Below are 23,901 nucleotides of genomic sequence, written 5' to 3'. Positions count from 1 at the left end.
TACAAAAATTAGTAATAAGCTTTACAGGTAGCTGTTAAATTGATTAATCTGCGTGATTTAAAAAGACAGTATTATCATTACCGTATGAGACATATGCCAGAGACAATTTTAACTACTGTCTGTGGGAGAGAATGCTGCTTTCTCCTGGGCCGTGTGGACACAGCTCCAGGCACCACGCATGCTGTCCACGATGGCGTTGCTGGCATTTCTCCATCGTAAAGGTGTGAATGCTGGGGCCAGCCTTTTGTGTCATCATCTGCATGTCCAATACGTAGCTAAGTATTGACAGATGACAAAACTAAACAAATAGTGTTTGAACTACAATAATGAAAGAAGAAAAATGTTTTAATAATCCCCCCCAAAATCGTGGGTAACATTTTCTTTGCAGAGTACATGAATGAGAGATTTCAAAGCAGTCTTTTGGGATCGCATTCCATAGCTCCTCTCTCTTTCCCTTTGTGACATTTGATCTTATCTGAACGTAGAAAGGTTAATGATTTTCGAAAATCTCAATCTCCCTTTCTGATACTACCTCCTGATCCTTCAAATATGTTTCTCATGTCACAAAAATACACCAGCTAACCTGCTTTCACATTTTATAACCCAACCAATGGTGTGATACCATGAATAAAAAAGTTCTTTTGAAGGATTTTTTTTTTTTAAATTTAAGTTGAGTCATTTAAACTTTATTTTAAAATGCCATTTTTAAAAACACCATTTTCCTTTATATCAGATTCACATTAATTTAAAAAATAAACCTCTTTAATAGGAATGCAGAGTGAGCTCAGCTTAAAGGTAAGTGGGGCAAAATATACTGGAAGCTATCAAGAGCCTCTCTGAGTGCTGATTGTAAAAAATTAAGTGCTTTCATGATGAGGCTTTCCCAATTCTCCCTGCTTTTCTTCTGCTGTAAACAGCTCACGGAATGTCATGTGTCACTGTGAGTGTTAAGAGAAGAATCACTCTTACATTCTTACATTGTTTTGTGCAAGCACACAGTTGTTTTGTTTTGGCAAAGGCCTCCTTGATTTAATGACTTCTGTCCACAAAAGAGAATGTGGCATTAAGTGACTATGCCTTCTTTTTAAGATGAGCTGTATTTATTACTGGAACGGAAGTTGTCATATCCGTGATCATTAGCTTTGAACTTCAAGCACGACTGCTTTTCCTCCAAGGACTGTTTTTCTTCAAATGACTGGCACCAGCAGCATAAGCACGACTGTACAAAGCAAAAGAACTCGTTACATGTTCACACCAGTGACACTGGGTTGATTCCTCCTACTTTCTGGGGTTCTGACTTTCTTGGCATGGTCAGGAGCTCTCAGCCCCTTTCTTTCTATGCTCTCTTATTCTTCCCTTTAACAATATACAATTACGTAAGTCATATATGATAATTTTTTAAACCAGAAAATACAGAAAAAATGTCTATCAGGAAAACTCATCTTTTCATTAAATTTAAAGGGAAAAGCCACTTAGAGCTTGATACTTACTCTTGATTACTTGAAAAATTCTCATAATATCTGATAAATACATAACTCAAGACATTTTCCTACGCAAATGGAAATACTACACACATCCATACACGTGACTGTATATGTGTGTGCTTGTAGAAGTGTGTGTACAATATATCTTAATATAACTGTGCTGTATGTACTAGTCCATAGCCTGCTTTTTCTCACCTGATGGTGTCACAAACATCTTCCCATGTCAATGAACTTAGTATTGTATTGCCGGTTTGTGTTAGGCACATATTATGCTCATGTGCCTTTTCAACATTATCACACAATAAACTTATAAAGTATACAAGTGTCTCAGTTTTGTTTGTCCAATCCTTTTCTTGGATTTTTTAAAATCCAAAACTTTGTTCGTACTGTTTGCTTTCTGATAATCTATATGTCTAAGAGAGTGGGAGGTCCATTGTTTTCTGTGCTATAAAATGAGGGAGTTGATCTTGATGAATATTCTTGCTCTGAGATCCATGAGTCTATGAGACTGACTTAGTTTTACAAGGAAGCCAAGTTCTTTCCAGGAATGAACTCCCAGGGACAAATGGGTCATGTCCATATCAGGGAAGGGGACTATTTCATTCATGTTAGATTATTAAAGGAGTCAATGAATGGATTACAATGCAAGTGGCCAAATCAAGAAAAATGACACATATTCCATGTCAAGTAGCACATCTTTGCTATACAAACAAGGTGGAAAAGAGGAGGTAAAACCTCAATTAAATGTCTTCATTTGGTTTGCTATTCTCACACCCAAATGAATACTATAACTAAATGAGTTAAAATCCAAACCATGCTGTGCAGTCCCAAACCTCCCCAAAATGGGAACAGTGCTTTTAATTCATGTTTAGCTCTTATTTTATCAGATGATATCTTTCAGACATCACTATAAGTACTTTTTGCTAATTTTCTGAGCATTTCTAGGAGTACCACTGATTGCTTGAGGCACTGGGAACTAGCTGAGGAGGATTTATAGGTGGAAATCAAATAGAGTGATTTATGAGCAGAACTCATATTTTAAAAAAAAGTCATTTGTGATGTAATGCAAGGGAAAACTGTAAAACAATTTACTAAATCTCTTTAGATAGAAGTATGAATAGTTTGGGAAGGCTGTATTTGATGTTAGGCCAAAAAGAGCTTTTTATTTTGAAATAATCCTACCTTAAAGCAATTTTTGAATCTTTTGCTCACCAAATACAGAGCTATAGGATTAATGCAGGAATTCAGGGAAGCCATGTTGATGCCGATGTAGTCCAATACCAACAAAAAGCTGCAAAACACAACCCAAATATGTCTGTGAATAATACGTTGCTTTACGCATGTATTCTTGGCAAACTCTGGAGTTTTTGTGAAGGAAAAAGTTATTCATATCCCTCATTTTTGGCTTTATCACTGGTCTTTGCTAAGGATGACCTCTCTCTCTCTGTCTCTCTCCCACTGTCTCTCTCTGCTAGCAAGCTCCTCCGCCCATGCCCAGTTCTCTCTTAAACAATAAAATCTCATTTGAAGTGTGGAGGCCAGCTGCTAAGAAGGCTTCGCAAAGTGTGCAAAGGAGAATCCGAGGTGGAATTTCCAATTGTGGCGACCACTCATCACTTTGACAGCTCTGCCTCTCCATTTCCAGTGTTCTCACAAGTCCCCTTGATTCCTTCCCCTACAACAGGGGTGAAGACCAAAAATGGGAATCTTAATTGCTCCCTAAAGACTAGCAAAATGATACTCTCTCTGCTATGAAAGGGATCAATGGAAAACAAACAAACAAACGAACAAAAAAACCCCAAAAAGTTCTGAATGGCGTTTACCTACAAAAACTTTTGTCTATTTTATCTTTCTTACCTCAAAAGCTCACATCTATTAGGATCATTCGGGTCATAAAGAGTGAGCTTCAAAATCCTGCTGAGATGAAGGGGAAGCCAGCATAGGGCGAAGACAAGGACGAGGCAGAAGACTGTTTTGGCCACTTCCCGTCTCTGAAATAAAACCAGAGCCAGAGACTAAATAGATGGTTCAGCTAATCACCGCGGTCTCTCTTCCCAAGCAGAACCTTTACTATTGTTTACAGAAAGTCAGTGGTATTTGTAAAAATCCTGAACACAGAGTTTTAAGTTGAATAGTTACTGTGAATTAGAACTAAATTGACCTCAGATTCATCTTTAAAGAGTAATGGCTCTTTCTAGATCCTTTTAGATTAGGTAGAATAGAATATCTCTAGATAGAGAATAGAAAAGATATTCTTTTGTCTATTCAAAAAATACCAGAAGCAAGAAAAAGGAAATACACTTTAGTATATAATAATTTTTATCGCCATAATAATTTTCTAATTCATAAGCATCATCGTAATCGTGAGTCAGCACATATTTCTGTTCTCTTACCTGCTTTAAGTGGTCATTTAGAGCAATCTGCATGCCACTCTTCTTTCTCAACATTTCACAGGTCATCAGGGTATAAAAAAAAGCAGTGATGGCCAATGGCAAGCAGAAATAGAAACTAAACAGCCACCAATCTTTAGCTGTCTTGTAAAACTATGGCGAAAAAGAAAGAGAATTGCATGATTATCATTCCTGTGTAAAAAAAAAATCTTATATGCCAAGTGCTAAACAAAAAAACAAACAAACAACGTACTCATCAAGGAGTAATTATCTTCTAAAGTAGATCCATTTCATAGAGGCTGTATAGAATCTTTGAGGCCACGTCTACTGAACAAATAATTAAATACTTACACTAAATGAAACAAACTTTCCCTAAAGAGCATTTTAGTTCTCTTAGGCAGTGTGCTGTAATTATGCACAAAAATTTAAGCAGTTGGGTAAAATTAAAAATATGTGGTATTCCAAATATTTTTGCCTTCACATAAGCAAAATATCCATAATGTATTCATGTAAAATACCATATCTGAATATGCAAAGACGTCCTAATGTTTAAGAGAAGGTTTCACTTTTTAACAAGTCTGTTTTCTGGAAAAAAATTGATGTGGAAAGGTCTGTGCAAATCATTTTGTTAAGAAATGTGTAAATCTAATTTATAATTGGAAAATCAACGCTGCTTATGACTCATGCCTTTTATTCTATTTCTGCTCTCTTTGCTTTGTTTTTAAACTCTTGCTCCAAATATATCCGTGTTGGAGTAGAATTTATGTCATCTGTGCAGTATTTTTCCCTTTTAACTGATAAAGAAGTCAGCAATCTCATTCTCAATTTCACATTCATGTCTCACTTCATTCTTTCCATTACCATGATATATGCAATCCTTGAACTTGTATGCGGTCTTCTTATAGATAAAATAGAAAATAATCCTTGTGACACCTGGACCAAGTGCATTAACTTCTCCTGACCCATTCTGGTGGGAAGAACCTTTTATACTTAAATGACGATACGCTGACAAATACCAGCATTGCCATTTCCCCCTATTTCCCGAATAAACGTTCTTGAATAAATGGCCAAGATGAAAAATTCTTCGCAACAGCAGCTCTCCCTTCAGAGAGAGGACAGCCTTGCCGAGCAGATCCGTCCACATCAAGCCATCTTCCAGTCAACCGTTCACTGAACCATCCACACCCTCTGGTGACCGCTGTGCTGTCTTACGCAGAATACGCTGTAGTTGTCCGTCCTTCTGAGTAGAGCAAGCTGAGTAGAGAAGCTATAAATGCAGATCGAGTCTCTCATGTGAACTTGGTTTATCTGTATCCCTGGGCACCAGGGGATTCTTGCATAAGTAGTGACCTAGCTTCCTGGAGCACGGGTCATTAGTCACCATTCTCCCCACAGTCCTGGGGCTTATGCTCTTAATTTATGCCAAGGGCAGTCGTAAATCAATAGCTTCCCAAGAAGGGAGGGTTGGGGGAAAGTAGCTAAATATTTATAAGGCAAGAACAGAAAGGAAAGGAAAAGGCAAAATTCACCTGCATGAAGGCTGTTTTCTGAGTAGGAAGAAGCAAGCAGGTTCGCAGGTAACGTCCTCTGTAGTCGAAGGTTATAACATCAAAAGCCACGGCTTCAGGGACAGCCAGAACCACAGAGACCACCCAAATTAAAACAATTTCTACTGCTGTCCATTTTGGAACCCCGATTCCTTTAATTCGACTCCAAGAGGCAACGGCTCGATATCTGAAGCACAAAACAGAATTATCTGTCAAGCTGGCAGAGCCGGTTTCATTGAATTACATAGTTTATTTTCTAAGTAACAAAGCAATCACTTGTATCCTGAGCTCGTGTTCAGGATATAGCTGGCTTAAATATCCACTCTTACCTGTCAATACTTAGGGCACACAGACTCAACACAGTGATGCCCACGGAGGCCTTCTGTATGAAAGGCACCAGCTTACACATCTCAACTCCAAAGGGCCAGTCCTCCGCAAGCAGCTGCACGAGAAGACATGAAGGTCCGTGAGGGAGATACTCACACAGTGCCCTCTGAACCGCATTACTTAGTGGACTGTAATTAGCATGCAGGAGTGAGATAAACAATTCCAGCTCTTACTCCTTTACTCATGGACTACTCCTTTGAAAAGCACCAGTGTTCGATATATGGATCAGGACAGTGGTTGGGAATAATGAAAACGCAGCCAGTTCATGAGGATTTGTTATGCATACACAGTAGCTTAAGATCAGGATCTTGACCATGGGGCCAACCGGGGTCAGTCTTGTAAGTTCCCCTTAGAAGACAGACCCTGCCGCCCTGCAAACATCTCTTATACTGCCATGGAGTCTCACGTGCTCAGGTCATGGCCAAACAAAATAGAGACTATAAATGTTAAAAAAGATGATAAATGTCCCTCAGCTGGAGAGACTAGACCACTCCTACGGAGAACAGTGCGGGCATCTATACTCACTATTTACTGTAGTCAACTTGACTGCCCAGTAGCTCAGCAGTAATAGTTACTCACAGCTCCGTGAACGCCCCAGACACACTTCTGTCTTAGGGCTTTACTCTCGGTGTCTCCTTATTCGAAAGGCTCTTTCCCCACAGATCTACTTGGCGAACTCCCCTGCCTTCTTCAGGTTTTGCTCAAGGCTAGTATTTTCTATATGACCTATGGTAGCCACATTGTTAGTACGGCAAAGTGTCTGGTACCCATCTCTCTTTCCCTACTCCACTTTTCTTTTTATCTAGAGCACTTATCAACAATTATTGCATGGATCATAACATTTACTTGTTTGTTTTGTTTCATTTTTGCACTCCAGCATCCCTACAGTATGAGACAGAATAAGGTCTGTGCAACCGCCTAATACACTTCCTGCCGGGTAGCAGATGCTTAATATTCAAGCCCCCCAAATACAGAAGCATGAGCTCTACAAGGAGCAAAAGACAAGAGTTCTTGCTATTATACGTATATTTCTGCAATCATCTATTGTTAAACTCAGTTATTTTGTTCCTAGTACAACTGGGTGTGCCTCACACTGGTTAATGAATCACTTTAGGTAAACATCTGGATTAAGTGTTCATGAGGTTTTGAAAATAAAGAAAAGTTTTTCAAATTGATGTTTTTAAAAAATGTTTTAAAGAATAATCTTCCCAAAGTGAAAATTATTTTGAAACACAATGGGTCTTTCCGTCCTTTCACTAGTGAGAGGGTTCTTTGTGGAGTGTGTCAAGTAGGGTGATTATTATACTATGGCACCAAAGGCTAAAATGAGTCTAGTATGAATACGTCTCGGAGCTCCAACATGAGACCCATTTCATTTCTAAATTAGAAATGAAAAGTTATACTGTCATGGAGGACAGATGTTGGCAAACTTACACAGATGTGCTTAATCTAGGGTCGTGGAAATCTATACAGCCAAGCAGGAAGGGAAGAGGGAGCCAGGTGTAGGAAGGTTAGTGGTGTCAGTCAGTAATAGAGAGTGGCGGGGTGTGGGGCAAATCACATCTAAAAGGAGAAGCTGCTAAAAAGCAAGATGCAATTTTTGCCAAGAAATAAAAAAACCCAAAAACCAAAATCAAAACAAAACAAAAAAAATTCCTCTTGATTTTAGTCAAAAAAGTTGGAGTTTATATAAAACCTCATAATTATAAAAGTTGTCAATTAACTCACATTTTTAAAAAACACTGTCATAGGGGCACCTGGGTGGTTCAGTGGGTTAAAACCTCTGCCTTTGGATCGGGTCATGATCCCAGGGTCCTGGGATCGAGCCCTGCATTGGGCTTTCTGCTCAGCGGGGAGCCTGCTTCCCCTTCTTTCTCTGCCTGCCTCTCTGCCTACTTGTGATCTCTGTCTGTCAAATAAATAATTAAAATCTTTTTAAAAAATCACTGTCATATAACATTGTATTAACAAAAGTGTATCTGTGGTCCAACTAGTATCCACTTGTGACTTCTGGATTAATCAATTAACTCAGAATTCTGCTCATTCATTCATTCATTCATTCAATATGTGCCAGACCCCATTCTGAGTATAGGCTGCATATCAATGAACAAGGCAAACTTCCTACTCTCATAAAGTTTATAATCTAATGAGGGAGGTAGATTAAAAGAAACACAAATATTTTATATGTTGTCACACAGGTATTGTCCTATGAAGAGACTATGGTGGGATTTGGAGTAATTTTTTGATAGGAGTCTCAACAAAGTCTTTCTGAAGAGGCAATGTGTGAGTAAGGGATAAGACTAAAATAAGACAGTAAGCCATGCAAAGAACATTCTGGACAGAGGAAAGAGCAAGTGCAAAGGTCCTGGGGTAAAAATGAGTAAATAAGCCTAGTGAGCTGAAAGGACAGGAAGAAGGCTATCAAGGCTATAGTGGAGTGATCCAGGCCAAGTGTCTAGGAGATGAAATGGTAGAGAAAGGAGTTGGAATAATTTTTTGAAGAAATAGATTGCAAGTTTTTCAACAGGGAAATGGCACACTCTTATTTATGTTTTTAAAATGATCTCTGTAGCTGCTCAATGTGGAATAGAATGTGGGGTCAAGAAAGGAAGCTTTGATACGAGGTTGCGGTAAGCTGGAGCCTGTGGTGACCTGGGGCGGAACAGAATGGGTTGTAGATGAAAGGTAGAGCCAGCAGGACTTATTATGGGGTGGATATATGGAGTCAGGAAACTTTAAGAGGTTTGCCATATGAATGATGGAGGCATTTACTGAAATGGGGGAAGACTCAGGCTACCTCAGGTCTGAACCAACTATAAACTCCAGATACTTTAAAAGAACTTGGAAACATAAGAATAAAAATGTTCCAAACAGTTCCAGGGACTCTATCAGACTAGTTTGTTATAAATTATCCAGACAATATTCTTTCTTTCTTTTTTTTTTAAGATTTTTAAAAATTTATTTATTTGTCAGAGAGAGATAGGGGCAGCAGCAGGCAGAGAAGGCAGAGGGAGAAGCAGACTCCCCGCTGAGCAGGGAGGCCGATGAGAGACTTGATTCCAGGACCCCGGGATCATGACCTGAGCCGAAGGCAGACGCTTAACCAACTGAGCGACTCAGGCATCCCTAGATGATATTCTTTCTACTAATTCTGGCTGTCCTTAGATTGGGAAAAAGATAAAGAAATAAAACAAACCTGATGCTTCTATGGCACTTATAATGGGTTAGGCATTATTCTAAGCACTTTACACATATCATATCCCTGAAATCTGCAAAGAAATCCTATGAGATAGTACTACCGATGTGCATTTCATAGATAAGAAAACTGAGGCACTTGGAAGTTTATTACTATGCTATGTTGGTTGTCAGTATGTCCACAAACTCTTCACTACTCCTCCCGTCAAAAGGTGAAGGCTCATTTCCCTTCCCTTGGAGATGTGGGTTGGCTTTGATCACCTGCTTTTAGTGAACAGAATGTGGCAAAAGAGATGAAGTGTGACATCTGAGACTAGTTCACAAAAGGCCTGTGGCTTGCTCCTTGCCGTCTGGTGAATCACTCATTCTTGGGGAGACCAGCTGCCGTATCAGGAGGGCACTAAAGCCCCTTTATGGACAGACTGCCAAGGCATGGAACTAGGGTCTCCTGAAAATGACTCACCAATGTGCCAGGTGTAAGAATGAGAGAATCCTCCAGCTTTAGGCCAATCTTCAGTAAACTGCAGCCCTTGGGAAGTATCTTGACTGCACTCTCATGAGAGAGAGACTCTGAGTCAGAACCATTCACTCTGGTTCCTGAATTCAAGACCCACATACAAAGTGTGAGATAATAAATGTCTGTTGTCTCAAGCCACTAAGTTTTGTGGTTATTTGCTTTTCCTCGTTCGACAAGTAATACAGCTGGCCTTGGTTTACTTGGTTTATTACTCACATAAGTAACAGATCCACATTAGAAGCCACGTGGTCTGATTCTAGAGTCTATACAGCGTTTCGCTGAAACTGACCACAGAAAAAAGATGGTTTAGAATCAAATCAATTTGAGTATTTGTAAACCCATAGCTGTGTGTCAGATAATGGTAAAATATCTAGATGCAGAAGCAAATTTCCGCTAATTACCTCATTATTTTATTTATTTTAATTTTTAAAGATATTTTTATTTTTTGAATTTAAAAACAATGTTTTAAAGACTTTGTTTATTTATTTGACACACACACACACATACACACAGACCATAAGCAGGGGGAGCAGCAAAGGGAGAGGGGGAAGCAGGCTCCCCTCTGTGCAGGGAGCCCAACATGGGGATTTTGCCTGATCCCAGGACGCTGGGATCATGACCTGAGCCAAAGGCAGGTGCTTAACAGGCTAAGCCACCCAGGTGCCCTCACTTAGCTATTTTATTCATATAATATCTAAAACTTAGGAAATTTTCAAATATCCTATTTTCTTAAACTATATGCAAATATGCAAATATTAGTCTCCCATAGGGACAACCATCAAATGAATCAAGATGAATGAGTGTCCAGGCCACTGAAGGGAAAAAGTCTGGCCAATGGAAATGGGCTCTGCACTGAATCTAGGCCCTGTTTTGAGGTTACTGTTGTTTTTGGCTCAGCCTAGAAACTGGGTGATTGCTCTTCATACCACTGGGAGGCCTGCAGCCCAACCTCTGACCCAAGTCATCATAGGACACAGGGAAACACAAACTGAAAATTGTAACCATTCTCTTCAAGTTCAGCACAGAGATAGTCAGAAACCTAATCATAACTGAGGGACTACAATTTTCTAATCTACCCCTCCAAAAAGAAAGGAACTGTAAACTAGGGAGTATTAACCTTCATCAGCTTTCAGCTTTTCATCACTTTTTGTGGTTCCTGAGAGCCACAAAAGATGAGTGGCAAAGCGCCAGATGTCACTTCTATTATTTCGTCATGAGAAGGGTGACTTTGCAACCCCTGCCTCTCTCCCATCAGAAGGCCTTCTGGAGACACTGAGAGGCCAGACACCCAGTCACAGAAACCAGGCCCACTACTGATGCTCATCTTAGTCTTAATGGCTTCCAATAAGTCTTGGACAATTTAGTGCTGGGAGCTTATTTAAAATGCAAAGACATCAACCTTTTGTTCAGAGGTAAACAAAACCCTGAATGAAGGTGAGAGAAAGCTACTTAAGTTTAAAAACAAAAATCACTCTCAACCAAGATGCCATCTTTACATTTGGTGAAAGAATGTTCTTAGAGGGGACACCTGGGTAGCTCAGTTGGTTAAGCGGCTGCTTCGGCTCAGGTCATGATCCCAGTGTCATGAGATCGAGTCCCACATCGGGCTTCTTGCTCAGCAGGGAGCCTGCTTCTCTCTGCGCCTCTGCCTGGCACTCTCCCTGCTTGTGCATACTCTCTCTTTCTCTGACAAATAAATAAATAAATGAAATCTTAAAAAAAAAAAAAAGAATGTTCTTAGAGATTTTTATAACTGGAAATTATTTCGCTAGTTTTTGACAAAAATCAACATCCAATACCTAATGTGAAGCCCAACAATATAGCTTTCCTCTTTATAGGGGAAATTGGTTCCCTTTATTGCAAGAGGAAGCAATTCTAACTCTAAATCCAGCAATAACACACTCTTATTCCTTATGTTTAGTTTTTTCTTGAGACTTTACCCCATTCAATGACAAAACCTAAGGGCAAGATCTGAATACTGAACACAAATCAAGCATGCAATCAAACAAGTCTCCTTATTTGCAAAGTCAATGTTAGCGTTCGGTATTGTTTTTAGGTCCCTGTGACATGAGTTAAATTTTTAGGTTCTGCTTAAAAGTAAATTTGAATACATATTACCTACTATTTAATAAATGTGAGCCAGTTAGAAGATACTCCCATTAACTGTTACTGGTTTTCACATTGTGATGGCTCATCCAACAAAGAGATTTTTTTACTGTTAGATCCTAGAGCAAAGTGTTGTCCATTTGACAAATGAGAGTCCACGCTTGTGTTGATCCCTTTCCCCTATGGCTTATACAGCTCCCCTAGAACATTTTTTTTTGTATTAATAAAAACAAATAAATGAATCAACACTAGATTGAAAAAAAATGTGATCATACTGATTATAAGGTTTCTATTCAAAGATGACCATGCCTTTATAACTTTATGTTGCAATAGCGGTTTAAGAAAGGAAAAAGTCCATGGCATCCAAATACATTATTTTTATATTATATTTAAAAGTTATTTTTATATTATAGAGTTTTTTTCTTAATTTCTAAAAGGGCAAAGAGCATGAATAGGAAATAAACACATTTTCTTTATAAGTATTATTAAGTGAGTCCTACAAAGTCTCCAACTGAGGGATTTACATTTTTCATTTCTCTTTTTAATTAAAAATTACATTCTGAAGTCAAATGGAAAAAAAAAAACCCTGTTAATACATACCATTGTTAATGCCTGAAGGAATCAAGCCCCATGAAGTCAGGAAATTTGAAAGTTAACTGTCTCACACTAATAAATGTTCAATCGCCTCATTAACCATGTATATACTATTTTTTTATCTTCTCTTTTTCTCTCTCTCTTTTTTTTTACTTAAGAGAATATACTGAGCTTTAACTGTTTGTTTGTTTCAGATATTTTGTAACATTTATAATGTCCAGCATAGTGCCTGGCACACAGTGGCGACTCATTAAAAGCTTGTTGATTAGCAGTGAACGAGCACGTGGAAAGATGAAAAGAATGAACGTAAGACAGAAATCTTGTGATTAACATTTTTGTCATGAACTTCCAGTTCTCATATTTGAAACAAATTCTTTCTTTTTATTATTTATTTATTTGACAGACGGAGATCACAAGTACGCAGAGAGGCAGGCAGAGAAAGAGGAGGAAGCAGGCTCCCTGCTGAGCAGAGAGCCCTATGCTGGGCTCGATCCTGGGATCATGACCTGAGCTGAAGGCAGAGGCTTTAACCCACTGAGGCACTCAGGCGCCCCTGAAACAAATTCTTTAGAGAACGGAGAGGGCTACGCATTTTTTTTTTTTTTTTTGTATCGTCCAATCCCTGTCCTTCCTTCCTCCTTCCAGATCAGGTATTCTTGACACATGAAGCCAGGGTCATTAAGGGATTGAGGATGATGGGTGGCTCTTCTCTTTTCAGAGTTCTGCCTTCCAAGCAAGCTAGAAAATGTGAAAAGCAAAAACTCCTTTCTGTCCTCTCTTCCTCAAAGCTGCCAGGGAAATGAATGACATAAAACAGAACCTACCATTTCTCACTGTCTCATGGGATCCTTCAAGGAGCGTTAGTTGTAAATTTGATGGAGATGAGTGACTTAAGCGTGGAGATGCTGTAGGAGATGATTGTTTCAGAGGCTGGGTAAACAGCATATGGGCAAACACCAGGGTTACTTGGCCAGATTGCTGTGATAAGCTGTGAACATTGCCTTCAAATGGCTGGATTACAGAAATGTTTTTAAAACAAGAGTCAAAAGAGGTAAAGAATGGAGCGGTTGTGCTTCACAACTTTGGGAAAGGGTGTATTCTTCATTTTTTTCTCTGTTTTGTAGAGCTGGTAAGAGTTTTTCTGGATTTGAACTGGCTTTTTAAAGATAGAACAGCCTCATTCAAGGATTTCCATTTCTTTTTAAAGTAAGCTGATGGTCAAATACGTAGAAAATACTTTATTGACTTATAGTGTACCTGTGCCCTTAGGGACAAATATCAATTACAAATTCCATCCTGCACTCATTAAAATGTACTATACACTTAAAAATTAAGTCGTGTGGATTAGAAATATGTGGGTCAGAAATAATGCTGGCTTATCCCCCAGGGATGACACTTAAACAGACCACAATGTGAGCAGTGCCCCCTGGCATTGTGTAAGATGGAGGCTCTGTCTCTGGGAATTTTGCATGCCCACCAACAAAACAGGGTTTTCCCCATTCTGGAAACATTCCTATGGCTTGCCAAAATAGAATGATGAGTCCATGAAGATTAATTAAGTTTCTTGGAACAAAATCTCCAGGAGAAGCAAAGAGATAGGAAAAAAAAAATCAAAAATAAATATCTTAGGAGAAATTTAAGTTCACTTTAAATATATTTTCATACTAGTGTTACAGTGAAATCTCTTTCCAAGTCTGTGACAGATCAATATCTAGACTGCTACTCTCCTCTTATCTGAACTTAACATATCCATAGTTTGTGCCTAAAAACTCAGACACATTACACATTCTGAAGAATTCAACAAAGAGCATTAAGAAATGTTCTTTCCTAAACCTAGCTTATTAACAGATGCACTTACCTGAACTATATCTTCTAGGATCCCTAGGACACCTGAAGAAGCAAGAATTACAACTCAGTGTTCTCGTGGCTTAGGAAGAGATTTGCAAACTTTGTGAAGTTTGCGAAGTTTGCACAAACTTTATTAAATCATTTCATGTCTTAAACTGAATTCTATCCAGACACTATCTTAGGGAACACTGGTAAGATACGATGAGAAGACTTGATTACTATGGAATCTAAAAGCTCTTTAAAATAATTTGGAAATACTGAGTGTGGCGGGGGGGAGAAGATTAGTACAATGCAAACATCCAGAGAATAGTTTTCCTCCTTTCTGGAACCTACAATGGAGTTAACGAGGAAAGAAGTAGAGAGAGGACACAAGTCAGGAGGCCTGGGTATGACCGAGAGTCTTAGGGTCAGAGAAGGGGCAAGAAATGCGTCAGTCTGCTTTGCTAATACATTTCTGACTCAAGCATGACCCTCCTTCTCTCTTACCACCACACTTTGGCTGTTTTGTTTTTTTTTTTCGTTTACATTTTCACCAGAGGGTCTATAGGAGAAGAGAAATAATCAATCCCTAAAATAAAAGCACTGGGAAGAACAGAAGTCTAAGAAGAGAGGACTTGTTGGCTAAGGTATATCCAATATCCAATATACCACACTCAGCTGTTTCCCAAACATAACCAACCTCGTCTTAACTCTGCAAAGTCCTGAAAGAGAATGTTTCACATCATAAATTACATCTTGAATCTTATTTCAACTTGGGCTTTATCTGTCAACACCCTTTAAAGCACTTAATCACTCATTAGCATTTGGCATGTTTCTCTAAAAATAATCAACTATAGCATATTAGCCACATGGAGATAACCTTATATGGTTTTTCTTTGAGAAATGAAGAACGTGGCTCCCTGGCCTTGAAACAACAGTGTCTTGGCTCTGTCATCCTCTTGTATAGCTATGGAAATATCTTCAATCTTGACCGACTCCTTTAAAGTGAGCAAAGAAAAGATGTAAAGCCTTTGATAGATAAGCCTTCCCATACTGAAAAAAAAACATTGCCCTTATATTTTAAGAGGCTTGGATTTATGGAGTGACCAAGTGTCAGATCAAAGGCAAATGCAAGAAGTACCATAGGGTTAACCTAGGGAACTTTCATCGCCCAAGGCCGAGAGTTTGCCAATCATTTTGTTACAGGAGTCCACGTATGGAACAATGAATTGGGAATATGAAATCTCAAGTTTCTGGGTTATTTGAATTATGCTATTGACCTATTATTTAATTATGACTAATATCCTCATATAAGATAAGGAGCAAATATCCTCCTTTTTCCATCTAAGCAGTTGTAAAAAATATGATTAGAAAAGTCCACTGTCCTGGGGCACCTGGGGAACTCAGTCCGTTAAGCCTCTACCTTCAGCTCAGGTCATAATCTCAGGGTCCTGGGATCAAGCCCCGCATCATGCTTCCTGCTCAGTGGGGAGCCTGCTCAACACCCCCCACCCCCGCCGCCCTGCTCTGCCTTCTTACTTGCGATCTCTGTCCCCGCGTCAGATGAATAAATAAAATCTTAAAAAAAAAAAAAAGAAAGAAAAGTCCACTGTCCTTACATTTATGTATAACATCTTTTGTCAAGAAGCATCTGTCATGGGGTGCCTGGGTGGCTCAGTGGGTTAAAGCTTCTGAGTTTGGCTCAGGTCATGATCCCGGGGGTCCTGGGATGGAGCCTCGCATTGGGCTCTCTGCTCAGCAGGAAGCCTGCTTCCCCCCCTCTATGTCTCTGTCTGCCTCTCTGGCTACTTGTGATCTCTGCCTGTCAAGTAAATTAAAAAAAAAAAAAAAAAGCATCTGTCATGTATTGACTGTTGATGGCACTAAGCTAGGTGGATGTTGGGGTGTTTTATTTGTTAGTTGATTCTAGGTCATTCAGAGCTAATAGTCTAACTCTTTATTAGTACTTTTAGAAAGCTAATTCTTTAAATGTGTTGAATTGGTGCTCCTTAACATTTTTTCCACATCAAGTAAATGAATCTCAAGGTATCTAGGTTCTATTTGGGTTCAAGAACTTCTACTAGAACATCTCTAAATTCTACAAAAATTTCAGTAAAATATCTCAGTAACTTAATTGGTGTTACTATCTTAGAGGAAATCAGACTCCCCTATCCAGTGATACTTTTGCTTCATGTATTGTTCTATGTGCATAAATCCCCATTTACTGACCAGAAATTGTAATTTCAAAAGTTAAATTTGATGCTGTTCAATTGACTTTGACTTCTAACTATGAAACTAGTAATCACATACACAAACTTGTTAAGTACTAGAAGTGGTGTAGGACTAGAAGTGAGAAAGGTAAGCTTTTTCAGAAAGATAAGTGTCACAAGCAGGAAATGTCTGATTACCTGACAAGGTCACTTCACTCAAAACTCATTTGTGCATTCAGTGAAGCAATTCCACCTTTTTACATGCCAGCATTTAAATGTGAGGTGTACCCTACTTTAAACTAGTTAAACATTAAAGATCAGCAATTTTGCCTCTCAGAGGTATGAAGGCAGGCTTTTTGCCTCTAATAGAGCTTATAAAATCTTTTTTTTTTTTTAAGATTTTTATGTATTTGACAGAGAGAGAAAAACAGTGAGAGAAGGAACACAAGCAGGGGGAGTGGGAGAGAGAGAAGTAGGCTTGCCGCTGAGCAGGGAGCCCGATGTGGGGCTTGATCCCAGTACCCTGGGATCGTGACCAGAGCCAAGGGCAGGTGCTTAACAACAGAGCCACCCAGGTGCCCCGCCTATAAATTCTTAATAGCAAAGCCATCCAATGGCTCTCCACCATCACTGGACACAATTAAATGTGGCTCTTTATCAAACAAATGTTCCTATCGGTTACTGTCTTTACAGTTCACAAGCCATTTTGTTTGCAAATGCAGTTTGCTTACACATAAAGGAAGTTCTATTTGAGAATTAACTCTATTAACTTAGTTATCAATGCCAATATAACACAGAGTGAAAGTGTTAAGTAAAATCCAGAGATAAGTTAAAAACTCATTATTTGCTCAAGAATTTTTAATTGCTTGAGAAGTTAAAAAAAGTTAAATAAATTTTAGCTTCAACTTGCCACCAAGCTTTGTTAAATATCACTGCTAAATCAAACCAAGCCAAACCAATCAACCAACCAACCAACCAACCACAACATAAAACCTTCACAGCATCCGGAAGTATGCCCAGCTCTTTTGCTTTTCGCACAGCTTTGGCAACTTTGACATCAGTGTTACTACAGCTTGTAGTTAGTTAGGTTCTCATCAGTAACAGACATTTAGGTTACCGCATTCATTGCAGTCTACACGGGAAGGGCACAATTTGTGAATAAGAAGAGATCCATCCCCAAATCAGATATTTACAAATCCTGGCTTTTGGTTCAGATATCGATATAGACCATGTACATGCTGGCATGGTGATCCATGTATATATTAGAGATAGACATTAATACATGTATATCTGTATGGAGATGTTACATAAAATAGTGATTCAGACTAAGAGGACTATCATGCCTCCGGGGCACAATGTAGAGATAGCTATCGAAATCACAAATGCACATATCCTTTGATTCAGGAGTTCTAGTTTAGAAATTTACCCTTCAGATATGGTCACACATGTATGCAAAGCCATTTGTATAAATATATTATTTGTAGTTACGTTTATAATGGCAAAAGCTGGAAAAAAACCCCCAAAATTTACATTCTTATTCATGCACACACATACACGTAACATTTATTCTTCGCTAACTAGTGTCAGGCACTGTGCCAAATGATATTCACCTATCCATTTATATATGTACTTATGTGTTCACATATATACATATAGAAATAGACATAGAGACCTTTGAATATCCTCTTTGGATGACTACAGTTTTCATTTTCACCTGGATAGCCTGATATAATGTCGCATGTTAGAGCCTAGCATATACTGCTGAGAAGGGTAAACCAGGCTCTTTTTTTCAGCATATTTAGGTAAATATGTGAGGCACTTCAATAGCTTCTCTCTGCTGGGTGTCCTCCAACATCTCTCTGGCCTTCGTCAGAGGATTTCCTCTCTGAACACAAGAGACCTGATAAGAAGACTGACTCTACCTGGAAGTTTCCAGAGACCCAGTCCCTTGAAGGAGTCAAGGAAGAAGAGATCTATAGCCTAAGGTTTGTCAGCATCTCACAGCAGCCCCTCTCTGTGAAGTTGTCTCTCATTCTACAGCAGTAGCAATGACTATGATAGTTTGGGGTTTGCCAACTTTTTTGAACACTGGATTTACTGAACCCTAGATTAATGTAATAGATTCCATTGACGTTTATGGTCCTTTGGGTGTGCCAACAGATGGGTTGGGTGGGTTCTATGAACCCCCCAGATTTTGTGAATGTTGGTTGTGTGTGTGTGTGTGTGTGTGTGTGTATGAATAAGAATGAAAATTTGTTTATGTTTTATATATAGATATATAAAATTAATATGCCATATTAATTATAATATATATTTTATATAATATATACAGTGAACTGAATTCTGAAAGAGAATTGTAATACCCCACAAAAACAAAATTAGAACTCACTGATTTCACTTAAGTTACTTTGTGCTAAGTATCATACCTTAGCATGCTGAAATTCTAAATGCATTTTTTAAAACTTACTTAAATGTTTTCACAGTTATTTAGGGGAATAAATAGCTTTTAACTAGTCTGAATTGGGTGTTTTGGTAAATAAAGCCTCCAGAATAACAAACAATGATATTATTCATATTATATACTAAAGAACATTTTTTTAAAGATTTTATTTATTTATTTGACAGAGAGAGATGACAAGCAGGCAAAGAGGCAGGCAGAGAGAGAGGAGGAAGCAGGCTCCCTGCTGAGCAAAGAGCCCGATGCGGGGCTCGATTCCAGGACTCTGAGATCAGGACCTGAGCCAAAGACAGTGGCTTAACCCACTGAGCCACCCAGGTGCCCCACTAAAGAACATTTGAGGAGGATTTCAGGAGATAGAAATCTTCAAATCGGTGGGGGGGTTGCACCTGGGTAGATCAGTTGCTTAGGCATCTGCCTTCAACTCAGGTGATGATCCCTGAGTCCTGGGATAGAGTCCTGCATTGGGCTTTCTGCCCAGTTGGAGTCTGCTTCTCTCTGCTTCTTCACTCCTCTACCACTGCCCCTCTCCCCACTAGTGCTCTCTCTCAAATAAATAAATAAAATCTTAAAAAAAGAGAAATCTTCAAATGACTCAGCTGAGAACTGAAAACATATGCCAAGTGTCCTACCGTGTGTTAGTGTATCATATAATCCTACCAGTGTACTCAAATGAGGTTCTAGCAATACTCCATGCAGGAGAAAGACATGCTGGGTCTGAGCTCACTCAGTGCAGAGGGTCAGGGAAGACCACAGTTTCTAGGACCAGATGGATGCATTTGAGCCCTAGTTTCATCACTATCCAGTGGTGTGACACTGGGCAAGTTACTTCTTCACCTCTCCAACATGTAGTTTTCCCATAAAACAGGGATGACAACAATACATCCTCCATAGGGTTTCTTGCAGTGATTTCGTGAAATAAACCAAGAACCTGTGCATAATAGTTGGTATCCATTATTATTATATTATGCTTCAAGTGACACATATTTATGAACACCATAAAAATAAACCAAAGTTTCCCACATAGGATTCCATGTTGGCAAACATGCGATGGGACCTTGTTCTTTGTGACAGATTTGTTTATGACCAACATAAATGACTAGATGGCCAGATTTGTAATGACTCATTAGTCTGTTTACTTCAGAAGTAAAAACACAGCTTTAACGGACTGAATGGTCTCAGGCAAAATGATGTAATTTCCTAGGGAAATCATAAAGAAAATTGAAATGAAAGTAAAAGCTGTGTGCCCCCTTGGGAGTCAGATATCCTCTGGTTGATCGAGCATAATCATTTGACCAGACAGACAAAGTAAGATGGTCCTGGAAGAGCTTATTTCATCCGACCTAGAAGCAACCCATCTAGAAGAAAACGTCCTCAACCCCATCTTCCACACAGCACTTGAGCTGCTGGCTGACTTAGGAAGGTCTCTGACTCAGAGACTGAGCTGGACATGTGGGGTTTTCTGAGACCTCCCCAGAGGGACCCTTCACAAAATTCTCTGCAAGCCTGGCAAACCTAGACTGCTATCTCCCTTTTCAAAAGGCTCTCATTTAACACTTATTATTTCTCAACACCTTGTACTCTACAGTTTCTCAAGTTAATTTTGGTGAATTGAATTGGAATCCTTGCCAAATTGGAATGTTAAGACTTGGCCTGTGGGACTCCCAAATGAAGTAAATGTGTCACCTCTGGCTCTAATAGAACTGTCACTGCATTTGAGGGAACCATTTCAGATGGTGCTTCTCCCAGGAAACACTCAGACTTCAGAAGAACAAGTTGCCATGCAAGATTTTAGGATTTCTTCTATTTATCCCCCATTTGTGGGAGTGTTTCCTTCTAGAGCCTGGATCTTAATCTGAATCCTATTTCTAAACTTCAGAAATTGCTAAAATTCTCTTGAAGAATGGCTATTTGGATTAGGACTTAAAGGCATGGCTTATGGCTTATGGCTGAACAAAGATCGAACTTCCCTCCCCATGGTTTTCTAGCCCTCCATGCCATATTTTTCCATTGTACTGAGCCCTCGACTACCTTCAGGAAAATTCCCAAAGCGCCTTCCTATTCCTTTACTTTGGTTCTGTTCTTCTTTATGGCTTTCTATTGCTGATCATGATGGGTAAGAGAGTTTTACATACTTGCATGGGTCTTTAGAATCTTCCAGATCTTTCACTTAGGCTATTCTTCTTAGCACCACAAAACCCCAGGAAGTGGGCTCTAACAGCCTCTTTGTAGGTTCGAGGGAATTGAGGCCCAGAGAAGTTGGGATGTGTCTAGAGTTCCAAAGCAACCTGGAGTCAAATAATGTGGGGGTGTATGTCCTGTTCTAGCTCTCCCTGCCTGTTTCCTCTGATGCCCATAGTAATCACAGTAATGTTAGCTACTGAAAGCCTTAAAGACTTCGCATGGAAAGCACCCCCCCCCCCCGCCTTTGGTTTGTTCACAAGGTAATTGGGTGGGGTGGAGGTACTCTGGACCTGATAGATTTGGGTCTGTTTCCCACCTCCATCTTTTACTAACTATGAGACCTTGAGCATCTTATCAGTCATCTGTAAAAATGGAGAAATACCTACTTGTGGATTGTCAAAAGTCCATTTCAGTGCTCAGCCCCCTGTAGACATGTGATCAAGAGTCGGTACAATACAGTCATTCACAGCAGGTGAATTGTGTTAGTGTACTCACTAGTTCAGGTCTTTTCTAACTCATTTGTTTCCCCAAAACCCATTCCAGCCCCTCTACTTTCAGGGCCCTCTACAAAACTGCTTCCCAAGGTTAATGTGCATATGAACCACCTAGGTAACTTAAGGCGCAGATTCTGCTTTTCTAATTCTGGCCTGCACTTGCAGTTCTAACAGGCTCTCTGGTGATATCAGTCCTGCCAATCCACGGACCATACCTTTGCAGAGAGAATGGACCCAGTGAGCTGTGCTTAGGGACTACATACTTCAGGACCAGTGGTTCCCAGGCTTTACAGTTCATCATCATCACACGAAGGGCTTGTTAAAATACAGACTATTGCACTCCATCCCAGAGTTTCTGAATCAGCAGGCTGGAGGTGCGGCCCTAAAATGTCATTTCTAACAAGTTCCCAAGTGATGCTGATCTTGCTGGGCTGGGGACTACACTTGATCTAAGCTTAGGCTAAGTTTACTGAAGACCAGTAGGGAATTTATTTCCAGGGATACTAACTGTAGGAGGCGATGGATCTTCTTGAGTAAGCGTCCCCCAAAGGCTGTCCCATCTCCCTCCTCCTAACTAGGCACCCTCCCAGAGATATTAACCCTTTACCTTGTAGACAGTGATGGGGATGTCAATGATGATGTGCAGCAGGTCTCCCAGAGCCAAGCTGGCTATCAAGATATTAGGGCCGTTTCGCATGCACTTGTTCTTGTAAATGATTCTCAGCAGTGTGGAGTTTCCGATGATGCCTAGCACAAACACTAGACAGGACACCACCGTGTTGATATACTTGAAAGTCTCCTTGATTTCGAAGGATTTTTCGCAGGGGGGAGGGGAGAAGGCGCGTGGAGGGGCTCCAGGTATTCTCCCTGCTTTAGGCATCTGCGGAGGTGCAGAGGACCACTGCGCGCTGGAGTTGGAACCCCTCGGCCAGGAAACCTCAGTGGGGGGCGTCGTTATCTCTCCGTGCCCCAGAAGTGGCAGAGTAGCCCCGGCCGGCGGGAATCCCGGCTCTTCTCCCTGGACCCCCGCCACGCCGCAGGCGAAGATCAACGCCACCAGGGCGCGTCTGCCCCAGCTTAGCAGAAGCTGCATGTTGCTGTCTGCTCCAGTGGGCGTCCGGTGGCTGCTCTGCAGCTTTGAGTCTGGAGACCAGCAAAGGAAGAAAGACGGGACGCTTGGGTCAGCTACCCCAGCCACGCCCCTGCTCCGCTCCCGCAGAGCGCAGCCGCGCGGCCACTACCCGAGCTCAAATGTAACTCAAGTTTGCGCGCCGGTGCTGAGCTGGTGGCGTGACCCTCCTGAGCCCGTCGATTGTCCTTCCCGGTCCAGTTATCCCTGTTTTTTTTTTTTTTTTCCCCCTCCCTGGCGTTCCCCCGAGGGATAAGTGACTCGTAGGGGGCGAGGCTCGGGGCATTCTGGAAGGGATGTGCCAGGGCGAGAAGGATGCGTGTCCGAGGCAGAGCTCTGAGCCCCCTGGTGTGCCCCGAGGAAGCACGTACGTTCTGGCTAAAGACGCGTGGGAACTGGGGAATCAAGGCACGTAGAGGCCAAGCGCATACGCCAATCTGCATTTTGCTCCCCAGGGAACGCGGATACCGGGTCTGAACCACAAGACTCCTCCTGGCGAGTGAAAGCCGCTACTTCCCAGCTGCCTGCGCCCGGAATGCCCCCGCGCCTCCCGGAGTGCACCGACTGACTCAGACACTTCACTCGTCCGGCTTGGGGGAGTATCAGCATTAACTCGCAAGCGTCTGTCCCCTCAGAGTGACTTTTGACTCTCATGTACTGTGCTCTCCTCTTCCAACCTCCTTTACTCCAAAAATACAATTCATTGTATTCTATACATCTTTTAAAAAAATTAGATAAAAAAATATATATATCCCCAACTACTAACCCAAGCTGAAGCCCCGGGATAAGGTTCAATCACTGATTTAATTCCACACCAAGCCAGAGTGTTTACCTCTCGAATCGGGAGCACCAGGCGCAGAGCGACCAGCGGTGACCTCCTTCCCGGGAAGCTCTGCTCGCAGCTCGCCTGCAGCCCGCTCCGGGGGCGAGCACGCCTCCCTTCAGCCGCGGGCGGGTCTGGCTCTGACGAAACGCGGAGGGAATGCCAGACCAACTAGCCTCCACGGCTCGCCCGGTCGGGGTCCTTGCTGTCCCTAGACAAGTACTTTTATTCAGGCGTCCCTTCCCCATCAATCACCGCCAGACTCCTCCCGCGCCTTCCGACCGCTCTGCAACCTTTCCCCTGGGCGATGCCTGGACAGCATCAGCAGGAGCTGCCCGCTGGAGAGGGCAGTCCCTGGCCCTGGCCGGGGACGCGTCCCGAGAGCCTGTTGGTTGTCGGAGTTCTGAGTTCTTCAAACGACCCGCCTAAACCAAGGGCAAGTTTTCACGCACCCTGAGACGCGCTGGGGCTTCAGACCCGAGCAGGGTTCTGTATTTAAGTTAACCTGGACTCTTAATGAGGAGTGTGAGTTCGCTTTCCCATTAAGTACCCCGGG

The 23,901-nt window shown here is 41.0% G+C and overlaps 1 protein-coding gene across 1 annotated transcript; it reads right to left on the bottom strand.

Annotated features, from left to right (window-relative positions):
- Positions 1-687: 687 nt before the first annotated feature.
- EDNRB (endothelin receptor type B) lies at positions 688-23,648 on the bottom strand. Its single transcript, XM_032864186.1, has 8 exons — positions 23,355-23,648; positions 22,001-22,536; positions 5,751-5,863; positions 5,404-5,608; positions 3,878-4,027; positions 3,342-3,475; positions 2,667-2,775; positions 688-1,219 (listed from the first exon to the last, which is right to left on the bottom strand). Exons 2-8 carry the CDS (start codon positions 22,484-22,486, stop codon positions 1,085-1,087), a joined length of 1,332 nt encoding a protein of 443 aa, XP_032720077.1. The 5' UTR covers positions 22,487-22,536; positions 23,355-23,648; the 3' UTR covers positions 688-1,084.
- Positions 23,649-23,901: the final 253 nt, after the last annotated feature.

This window comes from Lontra canadensis, unplaced genomic scaffold, assembly GCF_010015895.1.
Source record: "Lontra canadensis isolate GAN:19392208 unplaced genomic scaffold, GSC_riverotter_1.0 scaffold26, whole genome shotgun sequence".
Taxonomy (NCBI): domain Eukaryota; kingdom Metazoa; phylum Chordata; class Mammalia; order Carnivora; family Mustelidae; genus Lontra; species Lontra canadensis.
This window is presented reverse-complemented; position numbering and strand designations above follow the sequence as displayed.